Below are 10,433 nucleotides of genomic sequence, written 5' to 3' on the forward strand. Positions count from 1 at the left end.
CTGATTTGCCTTCTTCTGGCGCACATCTTCTCGAGGCGCGGCGAGGTGGTGATTGTGCATTTGGATCCCCAGTTGCGTTGGCCCAAAGTAGTCTACTCGGTGTACTCCACTGGGTGAATGTGTCGGCGGCGTCTGCCCCGGCTCACTCTCCCAAGCGAGTGGTTCAGTCGCTGCTGTGACAAGCGCCGAAGTTTGCATTTGTTTGCCCTGTCTTGTCAGAGCGGAAAATAGAAAAAATAATAATAAAAGCCCAGCGACATATTGAAGAAGATCGTGCCAACGGCGACCCCAATTGGGAGTAGTATCCGCAGATGCGTCTGATGGGTGTAGAAGGGTCGAGTCGATATGATCGGAGATTGTGGAGATGGAGATGGAGATCGGAGCATCAATTGGAAAAGAAGGGTATGCAGATAATCTATACGAAAAGTCTAATGAATTGTTATTGATTGTATTCAGAATACAGATCAGTAGATCAATGAAGCTGGAGGTTCACCAACTGACAGCTCAATTAGATGGATACGATGGAATGGAAATTAAAGATACATTTTTATACTTATAATAAAACGACATAAGAACTAGGAGCTTAAAAGAAGATTGTTATATATTTTTGAAAGTGCAGATTAATGGAGATTGCAAAAGACAGATAACAAATCATGAGATATAATTATAAAATGTAAGTAATAAAACAATATATGAAAACTGTACATCAAATTAAAAAGCTAACAAAACACTACTTTGAAGACTCTACTGAAATTTGGCTATAACCATAGCACATATTTCCACCCATTCATTGATTCAGCTATTCAGACCATCCAAATCGGAAACCCAGCCCACACAAAGGGATTCCCGAACTTATGGGAAATTAATTGTGCTGAGTTTTCGCAGTCCGCCCACCTTTTTAACTTGGCCAAGTCGGTTGGCAGTAGCGCCATTCGCGGATCACAGATCACAGATCACAGCCTTCGGAGGCAAATGGGAACGTGCAGATTTAATTGCCCCACTACGTGCTTGGTCATGGGAGTTGGAAGCTGTCGGCTCGACATCCTGCTTACAGCCACACGTGTGGGTCAACAGAAAAATGAATGATGAAGATAAGCATCTTACATATAACACGTCGACAGTTTAAAATAACTCACTGGTTAGTAGCTCATCTTAGGGCCTTATCTTTATTATAACTAAATACCTTGACTTAAATGTATAAACTCTTACATATAGAGACGTCTATAGCGTCTTACAACTTCCTGGAAGAGCCAGGTGTGTATGAAATAGATGGCCAAGCACACCAAACAGCAATCGTAAAAGACAAAAAGTAGCAGGAAGCCCAGATAAACGCAGAGAAAAAGGGTCAAAGTGCATATTATTAATTGGGCCAAGCACAACCAGTGATTCTGATAGAAAGCTGTAAGTTAAATGTATTAAAACAAATTATTTACTTTACTTTATACTCACAGCTTAGAAAGTAGAAAAGGTAGAAGACACATCCTATGGCTCCATTCGGAAAATTCAGTTTGGTTATTTCCCCCAGACCAAAGCCTTCACCATAGCTAAGTTTTTAGGAAGACCACATAATTTAAAGACTATCATCTCAAATATAATCTTACGTACACTGATTTAAAGACTAGCGAGCAGCTTATGTTTTCGTTCACATCGCACATCGGCCTGTAGTTCTCATCTTCCTCCAGTTTCATTTTCACGTACAGTGAATACACCGAGATGGCCAATCCACAGGCGCAAATCCATCGCAACCGGGAAGTTGTACCGTCCACCTGTTCCATTGTGTTGCTGTTTGTATAATGAGTTCATTCAGGATGCCAACTTACCAACAGTTGGTCCAAGGAAAAGTTCCAGAACCATTTTGGCAGCTGCGCAATATGAAAAGAGCTTGATACACTTATTGCGGGTATGTGAGATTTTCGGAGCTATTAATAGAACAATTCACACCAAAATTCCTGAATTTCAAATTAGTTTATTAAAATTATTTGTAGCACAATTGCACTTTAAGACATGTTAAGAAAGTATTACTTATTTTTTTAGCGACTTCTTTATAGGATACATACATATTTCTAATATTACAAATCGTATCAGCTCAGGTTATATACATATATATTAAATTTGAAAATAGTTCAACTTTTATCTGAATGTTTCATTACTTTGTTAGGGTATGTAAGGCCCCGACCTTTTTTGATACCATTGCCTTGTTGTTTTCCCAGTCGGGTTGGCATAAATTCCCCTTCTCATTTAATTTGATATGACACGAGGACAAACGCAACAGGTAATATAAATAAACTGCGTGGCCCGAGCTGGATAAATACAGAGGAAGAGGTGACCAGAGCGTACTAATAAAGTGGCCTTACTGCCGGATAGGGAAAGGCCCCTTACCCTGGGAACTATCACCTCTAGACCCCTGTACCAGGCCATCGAACGTGTATAATGCACATGCATCTGCGGCAAACAACATCGCATTAGGCCACGCTCCATTGCATGCATATGAAATTAGCGACTGCGGCGACATCATCCAAGTCCCAGACGACCAAGAGACATCTCAGCTCAGGCCAAAAATCAGACTACAAGCTCATGAAGCCCCGACTCTCGGCATGACACAATGATGCCTCCATCTCCAACTCCATCTTTAGCCCCCACCCACTCGCCATGCTGTGCTCCATGTCCCTTTTTAATTTATAGCCTCACGAATTTGGAATTCATCTGTGTTCGGGTGTTTAATAAAAAATAAATAACTAAAGAAACAGGCCCATCCAAAGTGATATATAAATCCGCGTTAGCCATGAGGTAACCAAATGGAAACAATTTACAAAATTGCAGTAGCTCTGCCCCCAGGAGTGAGTTCATGTGATGAATTTACGCAACCTTGGAGTCGCTATTCTGCCATAACGCAAAAAAAACAAAAACATCAGAAACAGTCACCGCAGCCAGCGTCTTGGCACAGATATCCATTTGATATGGAAAACCCTTTCAAACGGCTGTCAACTCGATTCTAGCTCAAATCCCAGCCTCACCTGGCCGATCTCGAAATAATACGCTACTGGAAATGGGCCAGGGAACCTATTGAACTTTACACTTCAAGAGATTCATTCATAGATGCAAAAAAATTGCATTGCATTACATACAAGCAGTTAATATTTTAATTATTTATTTTAGCTATTAAAGTAAATATATTCAGTGATGTCTGAATTTTATGTGAAGATAATGTATTATGAGAGGTTGAGACAAAGTGAGAGAAGCACCATAAAAGTGGTTTAGATTTATGAAGTTGACTCCTCCAACAGACTTTTATTTAACTCCCAAAAGATTTTCCCATAGGTGGACGCTACTTGTCAACAGAATGTACAAGGTCAACCGATTTGTTTTATTATATATCCTATCCTTAAAACACCAAGCTTTAATGATCAATCATGTATGTCGTAAGGCGACTGAAAGCTTTAAATGCATTTATATCGAAATGCTATTTTTTAGATGCGTCTCTTGTAGTAAATGAGCGAGATATAGTTCATTCATTGGTCATATCATAGTTCTAATAAGAACGTGGATTGGTTGTACAATGTAGCGAGTGGTACGATGCGGTTCCATTGGAGTGGGTTTATGATGGATCCATAGTAAACTGTTTATCTTACTTATTATAATTTTATTTAAGAGTTTTAGTGCGTATTTTTTCCAAAGGAAACTGAACTGTCGTTCTGATAAGAAAACTTTCAGTGTCGAACCACAAATGTTAGTATATTATCAAATGCGTTTAGAAGGGCTAATGCTTATACTTTAACTAAGGCTATGCCTCTTTGCAGGTGTTTATCTTTAAGCACGCGCTGTACTGTTTGTCTCCAGCAAGTTTTTCTTTGCCTTAACAAAAGATCTTTGTGCCCCAAGGGCAGATGACTGCGAAATGACGGATCTTGACAATTATGGTTACGATTATGAAGGTGAATGCTTGGATGGCTGGAACTTTAATTTTGCTGTCGGCAGTTCTTGTCACCCGATGCACGTGCAACTGGAAGGAAGTTAAGGTAACTGCGTGGTAACTGAGATTTGGCAATCGCACACATTTGTATGCGGCAATTGGCTTTATAAATTCTATATTAATTAGAATCTTATTGCGGCATTATCGCATGCTGATGTCTGCCAATTTATCGACAGATCACAGTAACAGGCAAGGTTTGAATTGCAAAAGCTGTAATACCAGTCAACATAGTTAAAATTTGAAAAAAAAACAACTTCTATGGCTTGCTTTATTTATTTGAAATTGACGATAATGATAAGTCGAGGCTTAGAAAACATACATATTGATTTTTTTTAAATCTGTTTTGAATTTTCTGATTTCAATTATTGTTTAGTTGTTGGTTAAGATTTTTAAGAAATTTAAAAACTCATCATCCTGAATTAAATTGATGAATTGACTTGAATTTCCTATCAAGTCTTGTGTGCTATCTATGAAACTCCACAAGTAGATCTAAGAAGGGAAAAGGCCCTTAGTTGGTTTTATTTTCTGCATTGGATTCCTCTCGCTGGTTCCTGGCAAACTCCAAAAAGATCTCTTCCAGCGTGGTCTGGCTGATTGAGTAATCCTCCACATTCAGCTGGTTGCGATTCTTCTCCATCATCCCGAAGATGCGCGACCATTTGACCTCAGTCAATGGAATGTAGAAGGTTAACAGACCTAGAGTATCATCCCTATATGACAATGGAATAATGGAGTAAAATAAAAAAGATCTGCTAAAAAAATAAGATAGCACACATACCTGAGAATGGAGTGAGGGTATGTTTCCCCCACAAACGCCTTGACGGCATTGATATCTTGGTCCCTGCGACCCAGATTACTACGCACCTTGACCCTGAGAATCAGGCCCTTGGAGAACTTGTTCTTCACTGACCATATTCCACAGCTGCCGCCTGGCCGCTGGATCCATGCCGGATGTGGGCTCATCTAGGTATATCACGGGCGGATTGCCGATCACTGCAATGGCCGTGCTGAGCTTTCGCTTGTTTCCCCCACTATACGCATCTGTTTGTTTGTCCATGTGCTTCATGAAGCCGAATGATTTGGCCAGATCCTCGGATACTCGCCGGACGTCCACCTCCGGAACACCGCGAAGCAGGCAGAAAATTCGCAGCACCTCGCGACCCGTGAGTCCCGCCGGAAGTGCATCGAACTGCGGGCAGTAGCCGATCATCTTGTAGATACCGCCCATGTCCCATCCCAGGGTCCGACCTTGGACGTGGGCGGCTCCCGAGCTGATCCACTCTTCGCCGTTCATCATCTTAAACGTGGTCGTTTTGCCGGCTCCATTCACGCCCAGCAGGCCAAAGCATTCGGCTCTGTAGAAAAAAAGGGTTTCGAATCACACACTATCTATAATACATATTATTGATCGGAAAATAAAATCATAAGGATCAATTTGATATTGTCATGGTAAATTTATTAGGTATCAGTTTTCTCTCTTCGAAAGTTCTCTGAAATCGAAAAGAGAGAAACTTACTCTGGGTGGGAGCGAGAAAGCAAAGTTTTGAAGGGAACTGAGATGTGAAGCAATAAATTAATTATGCATCTCCAAAACATATGATATTCAACATTTTCAGAACTTAACTTGTCGCATTTACTTACTTCTTTACGCAGAGCGACACCTGATCAACGGCTCGGAACTGACCGTAGTATTTGGTCACCCGATCCAGCACCAGATTCTTGGAGGAAATCTCATCGGCAGTCATGTAAAGAATGCGCTTCCGCTCATGTTCCACGTCGTCATCTAAGTGACCATCGGTCGGAGGCGAAGGCTCTTTACTATAAAAAGAAAACCGTATGTAAAACAGGAGTAAGCCGGGCACGTGAAATACTCACTTCAGCTTTTGCCGAATCTTGAACACTAGCAGCGGGATCAATCGAAACTCCATCAGGAAAAGGATGAGGAAGGATAAAATGCCGGAGCCGGTCATGAAGAGCAATTCCCAAAATACACCAAATACTCTCGAGGATAGAAGCGGAATTGGGAATTAAAGAAAATTATTCCTAGTACATAAACATGTCATACACATAGTGTAAAAAAAGATTGCATTCAAGAATTTCGAAATTCCGAATTCTTCCTTGTTTTTATGTATCTGAAGATTATCAGATAGCAGATTATCAACTTATAGAATTTCTAATGATAATGCATTGCAAACGGATCCATAGATTGGCCGATATGATGGCGTTTCTCTAAAAGCACGCGCTGCGATGTTTGGCCCCAACAAGTTTTACTGTGGATCCGTGATCAACATCTAGTGAAGTGCTCAAACAAAAGGTCTTTAAGCCTCAAGTGAAGCTGACTGTGAAATGATTGAGCTTGACAATTGAGATTACGATTATGAAGGTGAATGCTTCGAGAGTTGGAACTTGGGTTTTGTTGTCGGCAATTCTTGTCGCCCGGTGCACGTGCAACTGGAAGCAAGTTAAGGTTACTACGTGGTTTTCTATTCTGGCTGAAATGTGGCAACCGCACACATTTGTATGCGTCAATTTTACCTTATAAATTCGCAATTAATTTGAATCAAAATACGGCAGTCGTCAGCGTAATTGAATGCTAATGATTTTGATTATATGAATTTTTCAAGAGTGGCTTCGGCAAGATTACAGTTTCAGATCGATATCGTCGTTAAGAAGTTTCAATATGAATAACCCATGATTCATCCTTTGACGAATTATCATTCCATAGTTGTTATTTGGCGTATGACTAGTCCCGCGAATTTTATTTTGATTAGAAATATAAAGTAAAAAAAAATGTACTCAACAAACCATCGTGTTTTCTAAAAAAACAAGGAAGAACGCTATAGTCGAGTACCTCGACTATCAGATACCCGTTACTCAAAGGGAAATGGAGATATGCAAGCAGCAAAGCGAGATTAAAATGCGCCACCTACCGGCGGTAGACAGATTTAAGCGTTATAGGCGTTAGAGTGGGCGTGGAATTTATTTTTGGATCAATCGATAGGTATTGACGACACCAATACATTTCAGTTAAAATTTCTTATCTAGCATGCAAATTGTGGGCGTCACAGGTTTTCGCGGTTTGTGGGCGTTTAAGTGGGCGTGGCAAACTTTTTTTTAGGTCAATCGATAGGTATTGTTGAGAACAATACATTTCAGTTAAAATTTTCTATCTAGCATCAAAACTGTAGGAGTTACAGTTTTGGGCGGTTTGTGGGCGTTAGAGTGGGCGTGGCAGTCTACTGAAACAAACTTGCGCTGCGTAAGAAGCTCAGGAATCTGTACGCCAAATCTCAATAGCCTAGCTCTCATAGTTTCCGAGATCTCAGCGTTCATCCGGACAGACAGACGGACAGACGGACAGACGGACAGACGGACAGACGGACAGACGGACAGACGGACAGACGGACATGGCTAGATCGACTCGGCTAGTGATCCTGATCAAGAATATATATACTTTATGGGGTCGGAAACGCTTCCTTCTGCCTGTTACATACTTTCCGACGAATCTAGTATACCCTTTTACTCTACGAGTAACGGGTATAAAAAGTTGTAAAAAGGTTGGAAAACGAAATAAGCACCATTTATCATTAAAACATAAAAAAATATATTATTATTCATTATCTTGAACACAAGCCAAATAATAAAATTAAACGATCGTGACTTTTTTTCTGAACCTCGCCTAGAAACACTTGCGATGAACGATGCTCGAACCCACTTCGTCGTATTCCATGCTGTCAATCCACATATTTTGGAAACTGGTGAGTGAGGCCAGAACGGAGCCACCCGTCCAAACGGAGAATCTGCGCTCAGGACTGGCGTTGATTTTGATTCTTACGGATGGGGGTGCCATTTTGGTTAGGTCTTGCAGGAATCGGTGTTCGATATTGCGAAACATCGTCGTTCCACCGGAGAGCACTATGTTCGCATACATATCCTTCCGTAGATCCATGTCGCAGTTGATGATGGAGTGATAGGTGGCCTCGTGGATGCCCATCACCTCTTGGCCCAGCAAACTGGGCTGGAAGAGAGCCTCCGGACAGCGGAATCTCTCGCTGCCCAAACTGATCTTCTGGCCATCGGGAAGCTCGTAGCTCTCTTCCTGTTTATCACGACTCCTTGTTGTATCCTGCTGCAGTTCCATTTCCTGGTCATAATTCATGGAAACGTAGCAGAGTTTCTCCTTGATATCCCGTACAATTTCCCTTTCCGCAGAAGTGCCCAGTTTTACACCCTTCTCCAAGAGCAGTTTGGCCAGAAAATCGGTGAGATCCCGGCCAGCTAAATCCACACGAACGGTGGCGTGGGGCAGGGCAAATCCCTCGTAGATCGGAACCGTGTGGGTCACACCATCTCCCGAGTCCACCACAATGCCCACAGTGCGTCCGGTGGCGTAAAGGGAGAGTACGGCCTGAATGGCCACGTAGAAAGCTGGCACCTGAAAATGTTCAAACATAATCTCCGTCATCTTCTCCCTATTCTTCTTCGGGTTCAGAGGGGCTTCGGTGAGAAGTGCCGGCAAATCCATTGGATCCGCCCGCAGCAGCTCGTATGTATGCTTCCAAATCTTCTCCATGTCATCCCAGTTCTTGACCACCCCGTGCTCTATGGGATATTTTAGAGTGAGAATTCCCCTTTTTGTTGCTGCCGCCTCGCCAATAACACAACCATCGATCAGAGAATCCATCAGAACGTTCTGGTGACGAGGTCTACCCACAATCGAGGGGAAGACCAGCCGGGGAGTGTCTTCCGCAGAGAATCCTGCCTTACAAACCCCAGAACCGTTATCAATAACCACTGCAGTTTGGTGGGAGGAACTGTCATTCTTACTACTCATGTCTCCAGAAGCTATAGAAGGAATATCTATGGAATAATTATTGTGTGGCCTATTCTGAGGGACTTACGTATTTGTAGGTACTTGTAGAGAATGTGCTGTGCCCGTTTATCTGTTATATCGATTTTGATACGGGAAGGTATGTGAAATGTCGACATATTGTGTGCTATGTTGTTTGATTCGGGCTGACTATACAGTAAGGTTCATTTTATAGACGTAAAACTCATGGTTTATTTGAAATTTGGCGCCTATGATTTCTTGAGCTGGAATTCCACTATCCCAAGAGGCAATCAACTGGGATATTAAATATTAAAAAGCTGGCAAAGTAATAATAAATACTTTGTAAAACATCAAAACTAGAGTATATTAATTTTTAAAACGTAAAATTTTAAGATAAGATACATTTCAAACATTTTGTATTTTATAGATGCGTTGTTTTAGCTAATAAATAGCCGAAATCACATCACTGACTGATTGTGGCCGTTCGATATTTTCGGCTGCTCGCCCATCTCTAGAATTAAATTGTTCAAAAGAGGAAGCAAAAAAACGAGAACGTAAGCCTTGTTTTTTTTGGTTTTAAAACACAGATCAGGACTAACCCTAATTTGCAGTTGAATAATTAGCAGAGATGTTTGTGGCCCGTAGAATTTCGCAATCGGCAAGGTAAGTTGTATATGATGAGCAGAGAAAAAAGCCAAAATCGATGCCGGCCATGACCGATTACATAAAAAAAAGCAACAAATGGCGACCCTGATCTTGAGGATATTATAAAACAACGAGTCTTAACCCATTGCAGCCTGGCGGTGCGTGGCAAGCACACCCTGCCCAAGCTGCCCTACGACTATGCCGCCCTGGAGCCGATCATCTGCCGGGAGATCATGGAGCTGCACCACCAGAAGCACCACCAGACCTACGTCAACAATCTGAACGCCGCCGAGGAGCAGCTGGAGGAGGCCAAGTCGAAGAGCGACACCACCAAGCTGATCCAGCTGGCTCCGGCCCTGCGGTTCAATGGCGGCGGCCACATCAACCACACCATCTTCTGGCAGAACCTCTCGCCCAACAAGAGCCAGCCCAGCGAGGACCTGAAGAAGGCCATCGAGTCGCAGTGGAAGAGCTTCGAGGAGTTCAAGAAGGAGCTGAGCACGCTGACCGTGGCCGTTCAGGGCTCCGGCTGGGGCTGGCTGGGCTACAACAAGAAGTCCGGCAAACTGCAGTTGGCCGCCCTGCCCAACCAGGATCCCCTGGAGGCGTCCACCGGACTGATCCCCCTCTTCGGCATCGACGTCTGGGAGCACGCCTACTATCTGCAGTACAAGAACGTGCGACCCTCCTACGTGGAGGCCATCTGGGACATCGCCAACTGGGACGACATCTCCTGCCGCTTCCAGGAGGCCAAGAAGCTCAGCTGCTAAACACCATGGTTATCTATGTCTAATCTGTAAGCATCGGCGGATCCGAGATCCCAAATTGTAGTCTCAGTTGCGGTTAATAAATTGGTACCAACTTGCAACTTATTTATGGCGATTTTTGAGTAGGAAGAATGGGTTAAGTTTGGATATTCGGAAGGTACCAATAATTAAATTTAAAATGTAGCAGAAATACCACAGAACCTATAAAAAAAGGTAGCCC

The 10,433-nt window shown here is 42.6% G+C and overlaps 3 protein-coding genes and 1 pseudogene across 6 annotated transcripts; 1 reads left to right on the top strand and 3 right to left on the bottom strand.

Annotated features, from left to right (window-relative positions):
• Nucleotides 1-1,150: 1,150 nt before the first annotated feature.
• Nucleotides 1,151-2,009, bottom strand: Vkor (Vitamin-K epoxide reductase). Of its 3 annotated transcripts, none has more exons than XM_065863561.2 (4): nt 1,825-2,009; nt 1,606-1,766; nt 1,450-1,544; nt 1,151-1,399 (listed from the first exon to the last, which is right to left on the bottom strand). In XM_065863561.2, exons 1-4 carry the CDS (start codon nt 1,852-1,854, stop codon nt 1,206-1,208), a joined length of 480 nt encoding a protein of 159 aa, XP_065719633.2. In that variant the 5' UTR covers nt 1,855-2,009; the 3' UTR covers nt 1,151-1,205. The 3 variants fall into 3 exon arrangements, with proteins under 3 accessions (XP_065719633.2, XP_065719634.2, XP_016928307.2); XM_065863562.2 differs by having other exon boundaries at nt 1,152-1,399; nt 1,821-2,008; XM_017072818.4 differs by having other exon boundaries at nt 1,153-1,399; nt 1,606-2,008.
• A 2,298-nt stretch (nt 2,010-4,307) lies between these two features.
• On the bottom strand, nt 4,308-5,940 carry LOC108008698 (phospholipid-transporting ATPase ABCA3-like; annotated as a pseudogene).
• Nucleotides 5,941-7,598: 1,658 nt separating this feature from the next.
• Arp53D (Actin-related protein 53D) lies at nt 7,599-8,998 on the bottom strand. The gene is made up of 2 exons (XM_017074757.3): nt 8,872-8,998; nt 7,599-8,815 (listed from the first exon to the last, which is right to left on the bottom strand). Exons 1-2 carry the CDS (start codon nt 8,957-8,959, stop codon nt 7,650-7,652), a joined length of 1,254 nt encoding a protein of 417 aa, XP_016930246.2. The 5' UTR covers nt 8,960-8,998; the 3' UTR covers nt 7,599-7,649.
• A 260-nt stretch (nt 8,999-9,258) lies between these two features.
• Sod2 (superoxide dismutase 2) lies at nt 9,259-10,318 on the top strand. Of its 2 annotated transcripts, XM_017072360.4 has the most exons (3): nt 9,259-9,355; nt 9,413-9,464; nt 9,598-10,318. In XM_017072360.4, the coding sequence occupies exons 2-3, from the start codon at nt 9,430-9,432 to the stop codon at nt 10,214-10,216; spliced, it is 654 nt and encodes a 217-aa protein (XP_016927849.1). In that variant the 5' UTR covers nt 9,259-9,355; nt 9,413-9,429; the 3' UTR covers nt 10,217-10,318. The 2 variants fall into 2 exon arrangements, with proteins under 2 accessions (XP_016927849.1, XP_036669458.1); XM_036813563.3 differs by having other exon boundaries at nt 9,310-9,464.
• The last annotated feature ends 115 nt before the right edge of the window (nt 10,319-10,433 follow it).

Source organism: Drosophila suzukii, chromosome 2R (genome assembly GCF_043229965.1).
Source record: "Drosophila suzukii chromosome 2R, CBGP_Dsuzu_IsoJpt1.0, whole genome shotgun sequence".
NCBI classification, from domain to species: domain Eukaryota; kingdom Metazoa; phylum Arthropoda; class Insecta; order Diptera; family Drosophilidae; genus Drosophila; species Drosophila suzukii.

Bases quoted from the DNA above. Each gene is read 5' to 3' on its own strand.
- Vkor (XM_065863561.2), bottom strand. From the start codon at position 1,854: ATGGTTCTGGAACTTTTCCTTGGACCAACT. The intron at 1,767-1,824 runs GTTGGTAAGTTG...ACAATGGAACAG, and splicing joins AACTTTTCCTTGGACCAACT to GTGGACGGTACAACTTCCCG. The intron at 1,545-1,605 runs GTACGTAAGATT...CTAAAAACTTAG, and splicing joins TCGCTAGTCTTTAAATCAGT to CTATGGTGAAGGCTTTGGTC.
- Arp53D (XM_017074757.3), bottom strand. From the start codon at position 8,959: ATGTCGACATTTCACATACCTTCCCGTATCAAAATCGATATAACAGAT. The intron at 8,816-8,871 runs GTAAGTCCCTCA...TTCCTTCTATAG, and splicing joins CTACAAGTACCTACAAATAC to CTTCTGGAGACATGAGTAGT.
- Sod2 (XM_017072360.4), top strand. From the start codon at position 9,430: ATGTTTGTGGCCCGTAGAATTTCGCAATCGGCAAG. The intron at 9,465-9,597 runs GTAAGTTGTATA...AACCCATTGCAG, and splicing joins AGAATTTCGCAATCGGCAAG to CCTGGCGGTGCGTGGCAAGC.